The sequence below is a fragment of the Eschrichtius robustus genome, chromosome 3 (genome assembly GCF_028021215.1).
Source record: "Eschrichtius robustus isolate mEscRob2 chromosome 3, mEscRob2.pri, whole genome shotgun sequence".
Classification (NCBI taxonomy): Eukaryota; Metazoa; Chordata; class Mammalia; order Artiodactyla; family Eschrichtiidae; genus Eschrichtius; species Eschrichtius robustus.
The window spans coordinates 106,969,524-106,992,500 of NC_090826.1; the positions used below are offsets into that span (position 1 = coordinate 106,969,524).

Below are 22,977 nucleotides of genomic sequence, written 5' to 3' on the forward strand. Positions count from 1 at the left end.
ACAGATAACAGATTACGTGACTCTTGAAGGTGAAATAGGTTGGGCAAGTGGAAACATAAGAATGTATGTAGAAACATGGAAAAACACAGCACTTTGGGAAATTCCAAGTAGGCAGCTTGGAGGATGTTTGTATAGTATTATACATTATATTACTACTGACAAAAGTAACCATGCACAGATCCAGTATTGAGTAAAATTATCTCATTCATGAATGTACTTGTTATTAATATACCATACATTTTGCTAGTGGAGACTATTGGCTTAATGTGCTCAGCTATAAGAACTTATTTAAGTATTTTAAGAAAATGTGTCTTTTGACCTCATATTACCATTTTCTCCTCTCTACAACTGTAGTCTATACTTATTCAACAAACGAACAAAATTGCTATAGTAAGTAATAGTATGCTTTATTAGAAGAACTTAATTTGTAGAGTAATCAAGGGAAAAGATAGTAATTTAAATGAATGGTACTATCCAATATTCTTCCTCTTCTGAGAAAATTCCACTAGACTATGCCTCTGGGTCAAATCCTGAACCAAAAGAATACATTTCTTTTTTTAAAAAATAATTTTAAAATTTTAGAATAGTTTTAGATTTAAGAAAAACTAGTACAGAGTTCCTGTATATCCCACACACAATTTATTGTATTGTTCACATCTTACGTTACAGTGCTACATTTGTCACAACCAATAAACCAATCAGTACATTGTTATTAACCAGAATCCATACTTTATTAATATTTCTTCAATTTTTACTTAATGTCTTTTTATGTTCCAAGATCCCATCCAAGGTACATTGCATTTAGACATCAGGTCTTAGGCTCCTCTATACTGTGACAATTTCTCAGACATTCCTTTTTCTTTGATGGGCTTCACAGTTTTGAGATGGTCAGGTATTTTGTAAGATATTCCTGAACCTGGGTTTGTCTGATGTTTTCCTCATGGTTAGACTGGGTTATGGTTTTAGGCAGGAAGACCACAGAGGCAAAGTACCCTTCTCATCACATCATACCAAGAGTACATACTATCCACATGACTTTACTGTTGATGTTAATCTTGATCACCCAGCTGAGGTAGTGTTTGTCAGATATCTCCACTCTAAAGTTATTTTTCTCCCTTTACCGCTCTTTGGAAGGAAGTCACTCTATACAGCCTACACTTAAGGAATGGGGAGTTATGCTCCAACTCCTGGAGGGCAGAGTATTTATATAAATTGTTTGAAATTCTTCCATATGGGAGTTTTCTCTATTCTACCCCACTTATTATTCAATCACTTATTTATACCATTATGGACTGATGGGTATTATACTTTATATTATAAACCAATACTAAGTTATTTATATTGTTCAAATTGTTCCAGCTTTGGCCATTGGGACCACTTTCGGTTGGTTCCTGTGTCCCTGTGACATTCCCCCATCGATTTGCTTTTTGAGCACTTCCTTACTTTCTGGCACTACAAGAAAGCATTTTTCTGTATAATATAATTGGGAAAATGATACAACCTTTTAATATAATTACAAAAGTAAGATGTGGTAAATTGATGATTAATACACATCAGTAACTAGGGCTTTGTATCTTGAGTTGTTTTGAGTTCACTTTCCTATTCACATCTTACTTTTACCTTGGTTTAGAATTTAACCAATGATTTTTTTTTTTTTTGGTAACTTTTCATATTATAAGGAAACTGAGAGAGTCAATGAGCTTAGAATTACATGCTTTTTATTTAAAGAGGAGACTGGGGTACTTATTACTGATAACTAGGAATTACATTATCAAAGGACTTTAATTCAACAGACTTACATGCTGAAAGAGGCAAATTTATATGTTGAAAGAAGGAAATGGAAAAGAAGCGGCTTTCAATTTAATTTTGAACTAGAATAGTCTGCACATTAAAAGATACTAGGTCCATTTTAATAGAGGGTAAATCCCCAGTATCATAAAGATTATGGAAGAAAAAAGACCTTCCAATTCTCAAAAAGCATGTCCACAGGCAAAATTAGGCGAAATAGCAGGGAATTCTACAAATAGTTATATGATTAGGAGGAAGTTGTTGTTCTCACGTTTCTGGTTCTCTTATTTACTGTACATTGGGAAAGATAATGATTTCTAATGTTGTTCTTTCAGTTGTTCGAATTTATTCTTGGGTAAACAATAGGTAGCAATCCCAAATGTATTACACCACAGCTTATTTATTAACACACTTGGCTGGTAAATCCAGTTCCTTTCTTCATGAAATTAGGTGTGCCGGACATCTAACACTTAGTTAACTACTCTGACAGACAAGAACAGAGCAAAACTTCTAGGGATGAGAAAACAGAATCAACAGCAGCACTTGGACATAAACTGGAGTCCTTGGTTTCATTTCATTTGCTTTGTCTTTCATAACTACAGTGTGCGACACAAGAAGAACTATTATAAGCAGAATACCCCTATATTTAGTTGTTATCAATCCTAATTTATTACATAACTGACCTCTTTGAATACTTATTACTTAGACTCTCTGTGTGGGAGGGTGAGGAGGGGAGAAAGTAGGAGTTGGGGGGAGAAAATCCAATCACCTTTGTAGGCTACACCACAGCAGTTGATGACTACTTATCATAGTTCCTAAGATAAAGTCTTGTATCCTATTATAGGAACTAAGAGATCAAAAAAGACTGGACATCTCATTTAAAATCCCAATTTTTCCAGCCAAGTTGAACCTGCTGGAAGCTGCTAGATTGTTAAAATGATCCATGAGCCTAGGAAGTTGGAGGTAGTTTCTTCATTGAGCAAATAGAGATGTGTTGCTTAGAGGAAAAGAGTGAAAATGACCAGGTATCAGACACCCTAGTGAACAGCTAGTGAAACAAAGTGTTTAAGTATCTATATATCTTATCTTAGATATATACAACTGTTATAAGACCATTATTTCTCTTATCTCTGAGGAAAAATACATTTAGTTACAATATTAAAAACAAAGATTAAAAGTCTAGTAGAAAACCAAATCCTGTCAGAAGCACAGTTACATGGAATCTCCCATTTGTTATGTAGATATTGGCTTATGCTCCCCACCATAATATTTGATAAATGACAGCAAACATTTATTAAGCACCTACCACAAGGGTGGAGTCAAGATGGCGGACTAGGAGGATGTGGAATTCACATCTCCGCATAACTAGGGCACCCACCAGACACTGGTGGGGGACCACAGACAACTATGGGGAATGGGAGGAACCCCCAGTGATGGGGTAGGATGTGGGGCTTGGAGGGGGGAGTGAGGGAGGAGGAGAAGTGGAGGTGGGACAGGACTGGTGCCCCTGAGGGGCGGCTGGGGGAAGGGAAGGGATCCCGTGCCCGAAGGGGGAAATTGGGGGACCATTGGAAGGGCAGAGGATCAAAAGGGAGCATGCCCAACTTTCCCCTGCCCTCTTGGGCCTCTGGGAGCCTGCTGAGATCCCAGGCCTGATCCTCTGCCCACCGAGGCCCCCTCCAGCCATGCGGGTCCTGACGGAGTGGGAGGGAGGGAAGGGGGAGCAAAAGTAAAGGCTGGACCTACAGGACCGGCACCCCTGAGGGTTGGCTGGGGGAGGGGAGGAGTTCCTACTCCCAGTGGGACCGACCCACGGTTAGGGGGATGGCAGTTGGGGGGACACCCTAGAGGGTGGTGTGGAGGAATGGAAGGGAACGTGGCCAGCGCTTTCCCTGTCCCCTTAGGCACCAGGGAGCCTGTTGGGCTCCCAGGCCTAATCCTCTTCGGAGCCTCCTTCCTGCCGTGCAGAGCCCAAGCCCGGCCCCTACACCCCACCCAGGGACCTACCTCTACACTCGGAGACCCCCTCTGAGAGCCCCTCCAACCGCACTGGGCCTAAACCGCACCCACACACCCTCACCCAGGGCCTTACCTCCAAACTCCGGAACTCCACACTCCAGACGCTCCCCTTTGGATGTGCTGCCTCTCCCCTTCTGCGCAGACCCTAAGCAGAGCCCCTGCCCCATGTTTGAACGTAGCCCGCCTAGGTCCCGCCCCCAAGGCCTTTTCCAGCTACATGGGTCCTGAGCCTAGGCCCTGCCCCACGCCCAAAAGTCACCCATCTCTCGCCTAGTTTCCCCCCCCCACCCTAAAGCCCACCACTGCCTAATTTCCACCTGCGCCTAAACTCTGTGCCCCATAGCCAAGGCTTTTTTCTTTTCTCTTTTTCCTCTTTTAGATTGAGGTTCCGTTTTACCTTGATTCATTCTTGTTGATTCATGTATACTTTTAGTTTTTCTAATAAATCTTTTATTTAGTTTAATTTTATTCTTTATACTTTGTTATTGTTCTGCTCCTTTCGGCTTGTTCCCCCCTTTTTCTTTCCCTTTCTTTTTTCTGTTGTGGTTTTGTTTTATCTTGTTGCAGTTGTTTCAATTATATTTTTATTTTTCCTAATATATTTTTTATCTAATTTTATTTTGTTTTTTATTCTTTGTTCTTGTACTGCTTTTTTTTTTGCTGCGCCATGTGGCTTGCGGGATCTTGGTTCCCAGGCCAGAAGTCAGGCCTGACCTCCTGAGGTGGGAGTTCTGTGTCCAAACCACTGGACTAAGAGAGAACCTCAGACCCTAGAGAATATTAATTGGAGTGAGGCCTCCCGGAAGTCCTCATCTTGGCACCAAGACCCGGCTCTATCCACCTGCCCGCAAACTCCAGTGCTGGATGCCTCAGGCCAAACAACCAGTAACACAGGAATACAGCCTCACCCATCAAAAAAAAAAAAAACAAAACAAAACACACACACAAAAAGTGTTACAGACGAAGAAGCAAGGTGAAAACTTATAAGACCAAATAAATGACGAAATAGGCAACCTACCTGAAAAAGAATTCAGAGTAATGATAGTAAAGATGATCCAGAATCTCGGAAACAGAATGGAGAAAATACAAGAAACATTTAACAAGTATCTAGAAGAACTAAACAGCAAACAAACAGTGATGAACAACACAGTAACTGAAATTAAAAATCCTCTAGAAGGAATCAGTAGCAGAATAACTGAGGCAGAAGAATGGATAAGTGAGCTGGAGATAAAATAGTGGAAATAACTGCCAGGGAGCAGAATAAAGAAAAAAGAATGAAAAGAATTGAGCACAGTCCCAGAGACCTCTGGGACAACATTAAATGCACCAACATTCAAATTATAGGGGTCGCAGAAGAAGAGAAAAAGAAAGGGTCTGAGAAGATATTTGAAGAGATCATAGTCGAAAACGTCCCTAATATGGGAAAGGAAATAGGTCCAGGAAGCACAGAGAGTCCCATACAGGATAAACCCAAAGAAAACCATGCTGCAACACACATTAATCAAACTATCAAAAATTAAATACAAATAAAAAATTTAAAAGCAGTAAGGGAAAAGCAACAAATGACATACAAGGGAATCCCCACAAGGTTAACAGTTGATCTTTCAGCAGAAACTCTGCAAGCCACAAGGGAGTGGCAGAACATATGTAGAGTGATGAAAGGGGAACACCAACAACCAAGATTACCTGGCAAGGATCTCATTCAGATTTGATGGAGAAATCGAAAGCTTTACAGACAAGGAAAAGCTAAGGGAATTCAGCACCACCAAACCAGCTTTACAACAAAATGCTAAAGGAACTTCTCTAAGTGGGAAACACTAGAGAAGAAAAAGACCCACAAAAACAAACCCAAATCAATTAAGAAAGTGGTAATAGGAATGTACATATTGATAATAACCTTGAATGTAAATGGATTAAATACTCCAACCAAAAGACACAGACTGGCTGAATGGATACAAAAACAAGACCCTTATATATGCTGTCTACAAGAAACCCACTTCAGACCTAGGGACACATATAGAGTCAAAGTGAGGGGATGGAAAAAGATATTCCACGCCAATGGAAATCACAAGAAAGCTGGATTATAGAGAAATGGAAATAAAAACAAAAATAAACAAATGGGACCTAATGAAACTTAAAAGCTTTTGCACAGCAAAGGGAACCATAAACAAGACCAAAAGACAACCCTCAGACTGGGAGAAAATATTTGCAAATGAAGCAACTGACAAATGATTAATCTCCAAAATTTACAAGCAGCTCATGCAGCTCAATAACACAAAAACAAACAACCCAATCCAAAAATGGGCAGAAGACCTAAATAGACATTTCTCCAAAGAAGATATACAGATTGCCAACAAACACATGAAAGAATGCTCAACATCATTAATCATTAGAGAAATGCAAATCAAAACTACAATGAGATATCATCTCACACCAGTCAGAATGGCCATCATCAAAAAATCTAGAAACAATAAATGCTGGAGAGGGTGTGGAGAAAAGGGAACACTCTTGCACTGTTAGTGGGAATGTAAATTGATACAGCCACTATGGAGAACAGTATGGAGGTTCCTTTAAAAAACTAAAAATAGAACTACCATACAACCCAGCAATCCCACTACTGGGCATATACCCTGAGAAAACCATAATTCAAAAAGAGTCATGTACCAAAATGTTCATTGCAGCTGTATTTACAATAGCCAGGACATGGAAGCAGCCTAAGTGTACATCATTGGATGAATGGATAAAGAAGATGTGGCACATATATACAATGGAATATTACTCAGCCATAAAAGGAAACGAAATTGAGTTATTTGTAATGAGGTGGATGGAGTTAGAGTCTGTCATACAGGTGAAGTAAGTCAGAAAGAGAAAAACAAATACAGTATGCTAACACATATATATGGAATCTAAGGGGAAAAAAAAAAAGGTCATGAAGAACCTAGTGGTAAGACGGGAATAAAGACACAGACCTACTAGAGAATGGACTTGAGGATATGGGGAGGGGGAAGGGTAAGCTGTGACAAAGTGAGAGAGTGGCATGGACATATATACACTACCAAATGTAAAATAGCCAGTTGGAAGCAACCGCATAGCACAGGGAGATCAGCTTGGTGCTTTGTGACCACCTAGAGGGGTGGGATAGGGAGGGTGGGAGGGAGGGAGATGCAAGAGGGAAGAGATATGGGAACATATGTATATGTATAACTTTGTTATAAAGCAGAAACTAACACACCATTGTAAAGCAATTATACTCCAATAAAGATGTTAAAAAAAAAAAACCTGGATTAGCAATACTCATATCAGATAAAATAGTCTTTAAAATAAAGACTGTTACAAGAGATGAGAAAGGACACTACATAATGATCAAGGGATCAATCCAAGAAGAAAACGTAACAACTATAAGTATTTATGCACCCAACATAGGAACACCTCAATACATAAGGCAAATGCTAACAGCCATAAAAGGAGAAATCAACAGTAACACAATAGTAGTGGGGGACTTTAACACTCCACTTACACCAATAGACAGATCATCCAGGGAGTAAATAAATAAGGAAACACAAGCTTTAAAAGACACAATAGACCAGATAGACCTAAATGATATTTTTAGGACATTCCACCTGAAAGCGGAAAAACACACTTTCTTCTGAAGTACACATGGAACACTCTCCAGAATAGATAACATCCTGGGTCACAAATCAAGCCTTGGAAAATTTAAGAAAGCTGAAATTGTATCAAGCATCTTTTCCAACCACAACACTATGAGATTAGAAATCAATTACAGGAAAAAAACAGTAAAAGACACAAACACATGGAGGCTAAACAGTGCGCTGCTAAATAACCAAGAGATCACTGAAGAAATCAAAGAAGAAATCAAAAAAATACCTAGGAACAAATGACAACAAAAACACAATGATCCAAAACCTATGGGACGCAGCTAAAGCAGTTTTAAGAGGGAAGTTCACAGCAATTCAAGCTCGCCTCAAGAAACAAGAAAAATCTCAAACAATATAACCTTACACCTAAAGCAACTAGAAAAAGAACAAAGAAAACCCAAAGGTAGTAGAAGGAAAGAAATCATAATCAGAGCAGAAATAAATGAAATAGAAACAAAGAAAATAGCAAAGATCAATAAAACTAAAAGCTGGCTCCTTGAGAAGATAAACAGAGTTGATAAACCTTTAGCCAGACTCACCAAGCAAGAAAGGGAGAGGACTCAAATCAATAAAATTAGAAATGAAAAGAAGAGATTACAAGTGACACTGCAGAAATACAAAAGATTATAAGAGACTACTACAAGCAACCCTATACCAATAAAATGGACAACCTGGAAGAAATGGACAAATTCCTGGAAAAGTACAACTTTACAAGATTGAACCAGGAAGAATTAGAAAATACAAACAGACCAATCACAGGTAATGAAATTGAAACTAATTAAAAATCTTCCAACAAACAAAAGTCTAGGACCAGATGGCTTCACAGGTGAATTCTATCAAACATTTAGAGAAGAGTTAACACCTATCCTTCTCAAACTCTTCCAAAAAATTGTGGAGGGAGGAACACTCCCAAACTTGTTTTACGAGGGCCACCATCACCCTGTTACCAAAACCAAACAAAGATATTACAAAAAAAGAAAATTATAGACCAGTATCACTGATGAACATAGACACAAAAATCCTCAAGAAAATACTAGCAAACAGAATCCAACAACACATTAAAAGAATCATACACCATGATCAAGTGGGATTTATCCCAGCGATGCAAGGATTCTTCAATATATGCAAAACAATCAATGTGATACACCATATTAACAAATTAAAGAATAAAAATCATATGATCATCTCAATAGATGCAGAAAAAGCTTATGGCAGAATTCAACACCCATTTATGATAAAAACTCCAGAAAGTGGGCATAGAGGGAAACTACCTCAACATAATAAAAGCCATATATGACAAACCCACTGCAAACATCATTCTCAATGGTGAAAAACTGAAAGCATTTCCTCTAAGATCAGGAACAAGAGAAGGCTGTCCACTCTTGCCACTATTATTCAACATGGTATTGGAAGTCCTAGCTGCAGCAATCAGAGAAGAAAAAGAAATAAAAGGGATACAAATTGGAAAAGACCTAAAACTGACTTTGCCAATGATATGGTACTATACATAGAAAATGCTAAAGATCCCACCAGAAAACTACCAGAACTAGTCAGTGAATTTGATAAGGTTGCAGGATACAAAATTAATGCACAGAAATCCCTTGCATTCCTATACAGTAACAACGAAAGATCAGAAAGAGAAATTAAGGAAACAATCCCATTTACCCTCACAACAACAAAAATACCTAGGAGTAAACCTACCTAAAGAGGCAAAAGACCTGTACTCAGAAAACTATAAAACATTGATGAAAGAAATTAAAGATAACATAAACAGTTGGGCAGGTATACCTTGGTCCTGGATTGGAAGAATCAATACTGTGAAAATGACTATACTACCCAAAGCAATCTACAGATTCAATGCAATCCCTATCAAATTACCAGTGGCATTTTTCACAGAACTAGAACAAGAAATTTTACAATTTGTATGGAAACACAAAAGACCCCAAATAGCCAAAGCAATCTTGAGAAAGAAAAATGGAGCTGGAGGAATCAGGTTCCTTGACTTCAGACTATACTCCAAGGCTACAGTAATCAAGACAGTATGGTACTGGCACAAAAACAGAAATATAGATCAATGGAACAGGATAGAAAGCTCAGAGATAAACCCACGCACATAGGGTCACCTTATCTTTGACAAAGGAGGCAAGAATATACAGTGGAGAAAAGACAGCCTCTTCAGTAAGTGGTGCTGGGAAAACTGGACAGCTACATGTGAAAGAATGAAATTAGAACACACCCTAACTACAGACACAAAAATAACCTCAAAATGGATTAAAGACCTAAATGTAAGGCCCAGATACTATAAAACTCTTAGAGGAAAACATAGGCAGAACACTCTATGACATAAATCACAGCAAGATCCTTTTTGACCCACCTCCTAGAATAAGGTAATTAAAAACAGGAATAAACAACTGAGACGTAATGAAACGTAAAAGCTTTTGCACAGTGAAGGAAACCATAAACAAGACAAAAAGACAACCCTCAGAATGGGAGAAAATATTTGCAAATGAAGCAACTGATGAAGGATTAATCTCCAAAATATACAATCAGCTCATGCAGCTCAATAACACAAAAACAAACAACCCAATCCAAAAATGGGCAGAAGACCTAAATAGACATTTCTCCAAAGAAGACATACAGATGGCCAAGAGGCACATGAAGAGATGCTCAACATCACTAATTATTAGACACATGCAACTCAAAACTACAGTGAGGTATTACCTCACACCCATTAGAATGGGCATCATTAGAAAATCTACAAACAATAAATGCTGGACAGGGTGTGGAGGAAAGGGAACCCTCTTGCACTGTTGGTGGGAATGTAAATTGATACAGCCACTATGGAGAACAGTATGGAGGTTCCTTAAAAAACTAAAAATAGAACTACCATATGAACCAGCAGTCCCACTACTGGGCATATACCCTGAGAAAACCGTAATTCAAAAAGAGTCACGTACCACAATGTTCATTGCAGCACTATTTACAATAGCCAGGACATGGAACCAACCTAAGTGTCCATCAACAGATGAATGGATAAAGAAGATGTGGCACATATATACAATGGAATATTACTCAGCCATAAAAAGGAACGAAGTTGAGTTATTTGTGCTGAGGTGCGTGGACCTAGAATCTGTCATACAGAGTGAAGTAAGTCAGAAAGAGAAAAACAAATACCGTATGTTAACGCATATATATGGGATTTAAAGAAGCGGTACTGATGAACCTAGTGGCAGAGCAGGAATAAAGATGCAGACGTAGAGAACTGACTTGACACCGTGGGGAAGGGGAAGCTGGGATGAAGTGAGAGAGCAGCATTGACGTATATACACTACCAAATGTAAAATGCATGGCTAGTGGGAAGCTGCTGCATAGCATAGGGAGATCAGCTCGGAGCTTTGTGAAGAGGTAGAGGGATGGGATAGGGAAGGTGGGAGCGAGGCTCAAGAGGGAGGGGATATGGGGATATATGTATACATATAGCTGACTCACTTTGTTGTATAGCAGAAACGAACACAATATTGTAAAGCCTTTCTACTCCAATAAAGATGTGAAAAAAAGAAAAGAAAGCACCTACCACATGTCAGGAACTCTGCTAAGGACAAAACAAAGATGACTAAAAGAGTATCTGAGCTCACAGTCCAGGAATGACTGAAAGGAAAAAGTGACGGGTCCTAAGAGTAAGGGCGGTAAGTCAGTACAAATGAAAAGGTGGGATTTCACTGTAGGGAAAAGAGGAAAAAGGATTAATGCTTTGGAAAGAGAAATAAAAGTAGATTTCTGGGCAATGTGAGGCTGAGAGTTGTTCAATCTTGTCAGGTTCTGAAGGCATCTCCAGATCCAGCTTTCAAAGAAAACTGGGACAATGACAATGGAACAGCTAAAAATAGGTCATAATTATAGCAAAGAAAGCCACAGCCAGCATAAACCTGGCCATTGTTATTGTTGAAGTTGTGGAATTGTTGCTTTCAATTACTCTTGTCATTAGCGGCTTCCTGATACGATCTTCTGTGGTGAGGATAGCTTTTCGAGCTCCATCCCACTTTCCAGGGCCCTGTAGCCGATACTGGATTGGAGTACAGGGTCCCCAAAATAACTGTAATGCCAGTTTGGGGTCAGTGAAGGCCAAGGACAGCAGATTGGGCCTGACGCCCACCAGATCAGCAAGCTCATCCATGGTATCTATATAGTCTCCCTGAATGGTATGGCGTTGGCTGTCCACATACCTGAAGCAGAGAAGACAGAAGGCATGCCTATTAACAGTTCAGTCAATCCATCCATTAGTCAATGCTTTCTATCTGCTCTTGGCTCAATATTGGGCTAGCAGCTGTAGAAAATAGAGAAGAAAGAAAAGACATGTCTCTATTCTTAAGGGCCTTATAATCTACTGAACTAGATAAGATAGATACACGTGAAACAGAAGAATGTAAGACTTCACACGAAACAGACAAGAATATAAGACTTATGGTAAATCACGTGGTTTTAGACTGCTAAATAGAAATGTAGAAGTGGGTAGTTAAAATAGAGCTATGATAAGTCCTTGAAGGATGTGGAAGAAATAGATAAGCTGAGAACAAAGAGGAAACTATTACAAGTCAATATATATAATGTAGAATATATATTGTAGAAGTTTGGCAGTGAAAGGAAGGAGGAAAATAGGAGAGCACCTAGAAAGGGTATCAGGGTTAAGTAAAAACTGTCTTTCTCCTCCTTGCAGAAGGGAGAGTTATGCTGGTATAATCAGTTGAAGAAAACCACATCTTTGGGCATGGGATGATTGTGCCTCTGACTTTTCCACAAAAATTTAGGAACTTCATCTACATCAACTTTGTTCAAATAAAGATCACCAAGTGAATAAGCACAAGTTCTGAAATTCAGATTGCTAAATGTGTCCACCCAAGCACTAAAATACTGGCTGATGGTACCACCTTCCCAGATCCTATAGATTACTCATACCAAGAGCCACTGTGACCTGAGTACGCTGTCACATGACAGCCAGCAAAGTGGCCTCTGCAGATTTGTAAATCTACCTACAGATTTTTAATTTAACCATATCTACCTCTCATTAATTCATCGCTACCCTTCCTTCCTCTGGTAGCTCTAACAGCCCTTCAAGTAATCCTTGCCAAAATAATATACCTGGTTTTCTCTCCATGTGCTTTTTCCTACTTGACTTTTCTTTTAGGCCCTAAACATAGAATTTTCTTAAGCTTTTCTCTCCTTTCCCATCCATATTCAAACCACTTGGTGGTAATTCTCTATTCTATTGTCACAAACTATTATTTCCTTTTCCTTCAAAATATAATCTAAATCCTTAAACGAACACAAGGACAATAAATACAGTACAACATTGCTCTTATGAAGAACTAAGTGGGGGGACTTCCCTGGTGGTGCAGTGGTTAAGAATCCGCCTGCCAATGCAGGGGTCACGGGTTTGATCCCTGGTCCAGGAAGATCCCACATGCTGTGTAGCAACTAAGCCTGTGCACCACATCTACTGAGCCCATGTGCCACAACTACTAACACCCGCGTGCCCTAGACCCACGCACCACAACTACTGAGCCCATGCACCACAACTACAAGCCTGTGCTCTCTAAGGCCCACATGCTGCAACTACTGAAGCCCGCGTGCCTAGAGCCCATGCTCTGCAACAAGAGAAGCCACCACAATGAGAAGCCCATGCACCACAAAGAAGAGTAGCCTCCTGCTCTCCGCAACTAGAGAAAGCCCACGCATAGCAACAAAGACCCAATGCAGCCCCTGCCAAAAAAAAAGAACTAACTGGGAAAAATTAACCACCTGTCTTCTTGGGAGAACTCTTACCTTTTGGCCATATCCTCTTGAACCTTAGCTATTTCTTTTATCATTTCATTTTGTGAAGGCAATGTCTTTAACCCTAAAGAGGAAAACCAAAATTTTAAGTGTAAAATTACCTCAGTATGAACACTAATCCTATTAACAATTACCATGCTATGGAAAATTCAAAGGAATACAGGCTAGTTGTCTGTACCAAGGAGGTTACACCTTCACTTGATCACCTTAGCCTACCACCACCAGAATATAATCATATTAACCTCAGTAGCTTACTCTTTTCTACTTTGCCTTTGGAAGATATTTCTCCTAATCTGCTTTCCAACCAATACCTGCCTCCTCCCTAACATAGTCTTTCAATTGGGAAATGAAATATGGACATGAGGAAATGATAAATGGCCTTAAACGTATACGGAAAATGAGGTACAAAGTAAAAGGGCGGTGGGAATATGGGAAACACATCTGTACTTGTACTCTTAATAACAAAGAGGCTTTATACCACAGGGAGAAGGAAGTAAAAGTAAACTCTCAGTCCTGTTTTATGCCTAAAGTTCCATGGAAGATAAGCCTTACCTTCTAAATTTTTTTATTTACTGAGAGTGAGGGGTAAGGTCAAGGGCAACTCATAATACGCAATCTTAACAGATAAATTTAAGCACCAATGAACAGTTCCAGTAGCAGAAATTTAACTCCAAGGACATGGCTAGACAAAGGTAGAATAGTATTTAAGTCGACATAGACAACTCTCAATTTAAATGATTAGCTTTATGCCCGGATTTACAGGCACTATGCCATGTAGAAAACTTTAGCCACACCCAACTCTAAAGTGTTACTCCACAAAATTCTGGAACGTGTAATTTTAGAATGGGAATATATCTTACCTAATACAATCCTTCTCTCTACAAATACATTCAAGGGGTTATCTCATTCCTCCTTAAATATCTCTGGTGATGGGGATCTCATCACCTGAGGAGATGATTTAATTGTTTGGCTGCTCTACTTGCTGGAACATTATTCTTTTCATTGACCCCAGAACCTGGGTCCATGCAACTGGCACCAGTGGACTTAGCTCTGCCTTCTGGAGCCAAGGAGTCTAGTATTAACAAATGACAGCCTTTGAACCATTTGAGAACCACTGTCATAACTTCTTTAAGTCTTCCCATTATCAGCCTTAAAGCCTTAACAGTTCCCCATATAACAGGTTTCACGTTCTCTGCCCCACTGTTTGCCTTTCTCTGGGCACACTCCAGTAACTATCCTGGTGTGTCCCTCTTAAAACATGAGACTCAAAATTCAACACTCAAGAAATAGCCTTCTGTGTTTTGCCATGTGTTCTTTTCATTTTAGCCTTGGGAATTATTATATACATAAGTCAATGAGGAATCACTGAAACGCTTCATTTGAAGTTAATCACAGGTCTTAAGATGCTCATGAAACACAGTTTGAAAGTTGATTTCCAAATTATTTCTCATAGTAAAACCGTAATTTTTACTTCTCTTAACTAGAAACATTATGGAGGAGGAGGTGATTTCTTGCCTGTGAGGCAGCCAATTCATCCAAAAAACAAAACAAAACAAAAAACAAAAACCCAACAAAACAAAAAATCACTATAAATTAGATAGGTAGATAGATAGGAATATATAAAGATGGGTACTGTATCCGGTGGTGCAGTTCTTAATTCATCGATACTGTTGTTGCAGTGTTTCCTCATTCAGGCACATGTCATTTTTACCATATGTATCTCCCTCCTTCCTATCTTGCTCCTCCTCTTATATTACCAGTTTACATCAATGGCCATAGCCCCTGAGCAGATTCTTTTCTCTCTTTCATCTCCAACCTACATTCCATCCAAATCCTTTCAAATTCACCAATGAAATTTCATTCAAATATTTCTCCTCGTATTCCTTTACCTTACTTTAAAGCCCTCATTATGTCTTTCTTCGACATTTGTCACAGGCTCGAAACTGACCTATTTCCCATTTCATTTCCCTCTAATACATCTTCTGAATTACAAATCTGATTTGACTCCCCATTTCCCAGTTAATCCTTCAATTGTTCTCTATTGCCTACATTGAATGTAAACTTCTGGCATGGCACCTAAGGATTTTTCTTGGTTTTGCCTCTATAAATATCTCCAGCTTCATTTTCTTTAATTCCTATAATACTTTATTCTCCAGAATTCTGAACTCCTTGTAGTTCTCAGGACTTGGTTTATTTTGTCATTTTCTCTAACTTTGCATAAATATTACTAATTGTTCTCTTCTCTGTTATGTTCAAGATGGCCTTGTCCTTTTAGTAAACGCTTATTTTTTATGGTGTATTTGCAGTTGTAGGGAGAATTGGGTACTTGTTCCTTCCTGCTCCCATAGCCAGCTCCTCTACATTGTTATTGGACCCTTGTTTAGGATATAGTAAATATCTGCTAAATGAATGAACACATTAAATGTCTGTTTACTTGTCTGTCTTCCTTGCTTGACTCTGAGTTCCATAAAGATAGGAATTTTCTGTTTGGTCATATTTGCATCTCCAGCACCTAGCAGAGGGTCTGGCATATACTAAGAGGCCAGTAAATGTTAGCTGAAGAATGTTGTTGAAGAACAGTGTGGAACTGAAGTTCAGAGATTTCCTAAGGGTTGCAAGACAAGGTTCAAATGGGGTGAGACTGAATTATAACTCTGTGGAACTAAGTCTTTCAGTCGGCTCTCGGGCCTATGGCAGATTGTATTTATGTAATCCTGACTAGTCCCTGCATGTTTAATGTAAAGATAATGTTACAAGAGAAAGGAGGTGTGACTGCCATTCTGCTCTTTCAGTCCAGTCCAGCCTTTTACCATGACTGGAAATTGAGAAGGTAGTTCATAAGCTGAGATCCTCTGATAAGAACTTTCTACTGTAGAGTTTAGAAAACCTCCACAACTAAACTTGCAGTCATTAAATAGAGATGTATTAGCTACCTCCCATGTGCTAGGCACTGGTCTAGACTTGGAAGACAAAGGCAAATAAACATGATTCTTTTATTTAAAGAGCTTTCAATATACTACAAAGAAAGGGAGGAAATAAACAGGCTTATCCCACACAAATAACGAGTAAAGGGGAGGAATACCAGGCAGAGAGAACAGCAGAAGCAAAGGCACAGGGTACAAGAGTATCTACTGTGTTTGCTGCATAGTGGGTAAGTCATTCAGTGCATCTAGAAGACTGTAGGATGGATGGTAAAGACCTGCAAAAGATGGGCCTGAGAAAGCAGCCTGTATCCAATTTGTGGAGGAACTTGAATGCCATCCTATGACATAATGCCTCCTTGTGATCCAGAGAATTGGTATCATTTCATACGGTTTGCAAGGGAAGAAAGTTACTAAATGAAAGTGGAACACTTGCAAGGGCTCTTGAGAGGGCTACAAGCGAGAAAGAAAACTAGATTTCTGTCAAGGCAAGCAAGTGGGTTCAGTGTTCTATAAAAGGGTGGAATATTTTCTTGACAAGAGAATAGTAATTCTAGAGAACAAAGGAAGTAGGGAAATGGGGCTTGGTAGGGAAAGGACAGGCCAGGGAAGAGGACAGGCTGAGTTGGGCAGGTGTGAAAGAATGGTCTTAAAATTGGCACAGTGAAGGTAGAATTCCGGGATGAGAAAGGCAAGGATTTGGTAGGCAGACAGTAGAACAAAAAACTCAGGGTTCCTTTTGGAAATTTGATAAAGTTATAGGGATTCTCTGATGATTCCTTCCTTTCAAGTGTTAAGAAGAAAGCTAGAGGGATTAGCACTAACTAAGATTTGCTAGCATAGGAAACTGAGCTTTTTGTGCATTTCCCCTAAGATCCCCTAATCCCACAGTCATAATGTGGAATCTTCCAAATACTCATTTTCCCTAATCCTCTCAACGGTTCACTTGGTCCTGGAAAAGAGTCTCGTTTTTGTTCAAAGTGTACTAAGATGATGTGGCCTATTTTAAAACAACTTTTTCCTCTTACTTTATTGACCCAATTAAAAGATCCACTTTATATGACTGGAATTAAGCCAACTTAACGGGTTACTTGCATTGGATTGCTGGTCCAGTGCTCAAGGAGTACATGATCTACTGGATAGAATTAAGAGGAATTGAAAATGAAAGAATGAAGAATGAAGAAATGAAAGAACTTTGGGAGTTCCCTGGCAGTCCAGAGGTTAAGATTCCATGCTTCCACTGCACGGTGCATGGGTTCGATCCCTGTTTGGGGAACTATGATTACCACATGCCACACGGCACAGCCAAAAAATTTAAAAAAAAAAAAAAAAAAAGAAATGAAAGAATTTTGGGGAATTTGGAAAAGTTTTTTATCTATCAACTCTAACATCATTGCTTCTTTTTTCTCTGCTACCATGAGGATCTTCACTAGGGAAGAAGAATCTGTAATTTCAATAAGAACGTTTTTAAAAAATATTTATTTATTTATTTGGCTGCGCCGGGTCTTAGTTGTGGCACGCAAGATCCTCTTTGCAGCATGCATGATCTTTAGTTGAGGCACGTGGGATCTAGCTCCCTGACCAGAGATCAAACCCAGGCCCCCTGCATTGGGGATGCGGAGTCTTAGCCACTAGACCACCAGGGAAGTCCCTCAACAAGAACTTTGAATATTTTTAATTAAACATTAGTAATGGTAGCAAATTTTATTATAGTAACCATAGAATCAAAGGACTTCTTTGTTAGAAGGAACCTTAAAAGTCATCAGATTTCTCCCTATTTTGAGGCTTGAATCTGCTTCATATTGGCCTGGTCAAAGTTTATTTTTAATGTTAAGCTGATACTGTGCAAACTCTCAGAATTTCACTCCTTGCTTCTGGTTCAACCCTTTGAAGTGATACTGAGCAAATATATAAAACCTTCTGCCATGGGGCATCTATTCAGGTATCTGAAGGGAGCTTTCATATCTCCCCTAAATCTTATCCTCTCCAGGCCAAACCTCTCCAGCTCCTTTAGTTGTACTTCAAATGGCACATTTTCAAATCCCTTAACCATTCTTGTCTCTCTCCTTTTAATGTACTCCAGTTTCACTTTTTAAATGTCTGTGGGTGTGGTCTTGCCAGTTCAGGGAAGAACAGTTGTAAATTCCAGGACATTATAGTTTTTTAATGATGCCAGATATAGTTAAGTCTTTTGGAAGCCACATCATTCTGCTGATTCATATTGAGCCTACTATCTCAAACCCCAAAGTTTTTTCTCATGTTTTCCTAGGCAAAACTTTCTGAAAGAGGGAACATAAAGGGGGGAAAGTAAGACTTTGAGTGGCTGAATCTTTTTCATTCTGGACTAGTCTTTAACCAGCTCTTAATTTTTGTCTGAAATGAAATCACAGCACTTCTATATTTGACTTTCTCTAACTATAATGAAAGAAGATTAAATTCTTTTGCTTCACAAATATGTATCTGTTGTCTAAAATCTAGATGAGTGGATTTTAATCTGGAGTGCACGTTGGAATCACCTGGGGAACATCTTCTCAACAATCTTATGTCAGCCCCACTCGAGACTTATTAAATAAACACCACCAGGCAAAGCATGCCTATTTTCAGAAAACTTCCTAGTAGATTCTGCTATATGTCCATGGTTATAAATTACTACTTTATATTCCCTCAAAACTTAATTTTTGAGCACTAATTTTGTGCCAGGCACTGTTACAATCATACATACTGTCTCAGCTATTTATAAGCAAGAACATAAACATAATTAAACAAGCCACTAAGTAATTAGGTAGTCATCTTGCATGGTCACTTACCTTTAAATACTTGAGTGACCCAGCGTCCTTGGAGCTCTGAAATGGGCATAATGGCACCCAAGGGCTGGATCAAGCCTATGATTGCAAGAGTTGGCTTTTCTAGGTTAGGAGGGAAGACCTTTTTATACAGAGATATCTTGTTTTTGACTACTTTGACACAATCTTCAAGAAAAGGAAAGGCAAAGCTATAGCCTGTAGCAAAGATAACAGCATCAATGTCATCTTCCCTGGAGCCATCCTCAAATATGGCCGCTGTCTCTGTGAATTCCTTCACGTTTGATTTCACCTTCACCAAGCCAGAAATTATACAATTTGGCAGAAAGTCATTTACCGTTGGATGCTGACTCAGAGCTCTGTGAATGATGATAAAGAAGGAGAAATCAAGAGAGATCATGGGAGGGAACGATCATTACCATGTAAGTAAAATTCTATTTTGATTGAGGTGGTTAATCAATATGCTAGTAGTCTCCCTTTATTCATGAAATTTGGGAAAGGTCTAATGTATACCAGCTTGATAAAGATAAGGATCTCAGAGTAAAAGTTGGACCCTGGATGACATTTAAAGAGAAGATGTTGGAGAACTGAGGGAAGAATTATTTTATTTGATGAGTACGTGCATGGCTTCTCAAGGACTAATAATGCTCTCAGTGATATAATAAGTCCACAGTCTAGTAGCTTCTATCCATATATCAAGAAATATGCAGAACTGGACTATCAGCATTCTGTTGAGTCTCTTTTCCTCTTCAAAGGCCCAAGAGCTAGGTTTGGACCATCATTTTCCAAAAGGTATAATAAATTACACGTGTATAGTGACTTACAGTTATAAATTGATTTTACATACATTAACGTATTTGAGTCTCACGCAAACCCAACGAAGGAGGCAGGACAATTGTCATTATCCAGGTCTTATAGATGAGGAAACTGAGGCCTAAAGAAGTTAAGTGGCTTGTCCAAGGTCACACAGCCTAGGATTTTAGGATTTATATCAAATGGTTTTTTATGAACTCCCTTGAGATACTCTAGGCATGGTAAGTAGTGTTTCCTCGAAATAGCATAGGATAAGGTGAGAACCTTGGACCTTTCTAAAAGCAGTGTGAATACTTGGATCCTGTGTTAACAGACTCTGAGAATCCTCAGCCCATCATGTTCAGACAGAGCTGGCCTCTTCTTAGGAACAACATATGTTTAAACAGTATTACTTGTTTGCTACATTTAGTAATTCTTTGACGCAAACCTTTAGGTACAGATTCTGTTCTCATTCCAACCTCATCATTTCATCTTTCTCTCCAAACTTACTCCTGTTCACTAACAGTACCACCATCCACATTGTTGCCCAAGCCACAAAACTGTGAGTCTTACATCTGATCACCAAGGCCACCCTTTCTCCTCTTAACATCCCCAGAATAGTTTTACTTATTCTGTTTCACCTGGGCCATTACAGCTGTCTTTTAGGGCCTCCTGCTCCATCCCCTTTCAATCTATCTTCTACATCATTTTTGGAGTGATTGTTCCAAAATGTATTTATTATTATGTCACTCACTTGCTTAAAATCTTTCAGTGGCTCTGGGCTGTCTTCATTCTAAACTTTTTATTTAGCAGAGCATACAAACATTTTCATGTATCTGCCCAGTGAACCAGGAGATGTACTCAGTCACTCTTCCATCTTTGCCTATAGTCCAGCCAAACCAAACTATGTTCAGCCTCAGAGCATAATGTATTTTTTGCTATTCCAAGACCTTGTATTTATAATTAGAATGCTACTTCCTTACCCTGTTTGTTTGACTATGTCTTATTATTCCATAAAGCCTCAATTTATTTTGTGATCACCAAAGTTATGGATGCTACAGTTTCCATAATTGGGTGAAATAAATGGCTGAAAGGTTGGGGAACACAGTCTCAAAGTATCACCCCACTGGTTAGTTTCAAAGGAAGAAACATCTTTACAAAAGAGAAACCTGGTAGACCACCTAATCCAAGTTGTCAAATTTTACATCATTAATATGCTATAAACTGCTATCATATGGCTCCTGATGTGATCCACCAAGAAAGTACAACATAACCTATGAATATTCACACCAAAATTGTTTAACCTAAATATAATAGAGGAAGAACAACTATGAAAGTCCAAATTTAGAGACTTTCTGCAAAACAAATGGCTTCAATTCTTAAAAAAAACAAAAATCCATGTCAAGAAAATGGAGATTTATTTCAGATTAAGAGAGATTAAAGAGATATGACAACTAAATACAATGGTGTAATACCTTACAGGACCCTGGATTTAAAACTATAAAAGCGACAGGAAATTCCCTGGCATTCCAGTTGTTAGGACTCCAAACTTTAAGCAATGCAGTGTGGCCAAAAAAATAAATAAATAAGCTACAAATATTATTGAAACAATTTGGAAAATGTGAATATGCATTATATTAGATAATGGTATTTTATCAATGTTAAATTTACTAAGTGTGATAATTATGTTTATGTAGAAGGATGCCCTTTTTCTTAGGCAATATATGCTAAAGAATGTAGGGTAAAGTGTCATATTGACTGCAGCTTACTCTCAAATGTTTCAGAAAAAATTTATGAATATATGTATGTATATATGGGTGCTATGTATGTATGGATCTATCTATCTCCAGAGAGAGGGAGAGGGAAAAAGCAAATATAGTAAACTGTGAATAATAGGTGAATCTAAGTGAAGGGTATATGGGTGCTCATTGTACTTACTATTTTATAGCAAGTAAATCTAAACATTAAAAAAATTAAAAGCTGGAGGGGAAAACAGCATTTAGAATCAGCTTCTAGAAATGCTGTCACAGTCTACCTTCTAGGCTGTGTGAGAACTCCCATCCTTCTTACTCTCATAGCACTCCATGCATTTCTTTATCATAGTCTATTGTTTGTCTTCTTGTTAGAGTATTAAAGGAAATATCCATTTCTCGAGTCTGTCATTTATTACTTGTGTGATCTTGGGCAAATTAGTTTCTCTAAGTGTCAGTTTTTATATCTGCAAAATGGAGATCAAAATAGTACCCACCTATAGCACTGTTGTGAGGATTAATTGAGATAATGCGTGTAACTCATTTAAAACCATGCTTGTCTTATATTAAGTCCTCAAAAAGGTACGGTGTTATTATTAGTATTACTATTACTATTAGGTCTTTAGTCTCAGTATTCTCATGCCAGTGTAATGCTTGGCTCATAACAGATGCTCAGTTGTTTGTTGGATGAATGAATGAATGATACATTGCCTGCTACTACCATTTTGTTGTTGCTATTGGGCATCATGTAAAAAGAACTGGTACCTCGGGGAATGATAAAATGGTTAATGCCAAGGAGAATTATAGCCTGAAAATTATAGACCAATAGATCTTGGACTTCTGTGGGGGAAAGGTAGAAATCTAATCTCAGATTCTGTGGATTTGCTTAAAGTACAGATAGAGGTAGCTATACTATTAGCCTATGTGAACAGTCCTTATTCTTTGCCTTGGCTGTTACTGCCCACCTCCCAGCCTGGGAACATACCTGTGTTTAGGCTTCAGGCCAAATATTTCATGATCAAACCTTTGGTTCATCTTTTTTTCCAAAAATATATTTGCTAATGATTGACCACAAATCTTCTTCATAAAATATTGAAATCGAGAAGAGTATAACACATCAAAAGGATATCCATAGTCTCCGACACGATTGAAGATCCAAGCCCCTCTTCTGGTGCTGAGGAAAACCTGAGGCATGGGGAAAAAATGTTTGTTTTTGCCATTCCCTGACTCATTTCTCTGAAGGAATGGGAACCCATTTTCTTCAAGATGAATTTCAAACTGATTAGTCTGGCTTTTTATTCCCTGCCAATATATATATACATTTAAATTTCCTGCCATTTTCTTCTCAAACACTAAGCTTACAATTAAATTGGTGTAGTCACTGACCAAGACTATGTCTTGCTCTGAACTACCAGTGCAT

At 38.6% G+C, this 22,977-nt stretch overlaps 1 protein-coding gene across 1 annotated transcript in view; it reads right to left on the reverse strand.

The window, feature by feature from the left end:
• Positions 1 to 10,013: 10,013 nt before the first annotated feature.
• The window catches only part of FMO5 (flavin containing dimethylaniline monoxygenase 5), a 30,864-nt gene continuing 17,900 nt past the window's right edge, over positions 10,014 to 22,977 (reverse strand). Inside the window, exons 5-8 of the mRNA XM_068540625.1 lie at positions 22,543 to 22,742; positions 19,021 to 19,373; positions 13,284 to 13,356; positions 10,014 to 11,686 (exon numbers count right to left, since the gene is read on the reverse strand). Of these exons, the coding sequence (XP_068396726.1) occupies positions 11,341 to 11,686; positions 13,284 to 13,356; positions 19,021 to 19,373; positions 22,543 to 22,742 (972 nt within the window). The 3' untranslated portion in view covers positions 10,014 to 11,340. The remainder of the gene's footprint in view (positions 11,687 to 13,283; positions 13,357 to 19,020; positions 19,374 to 22,542; positions 22,743 to 22,977) is intronic.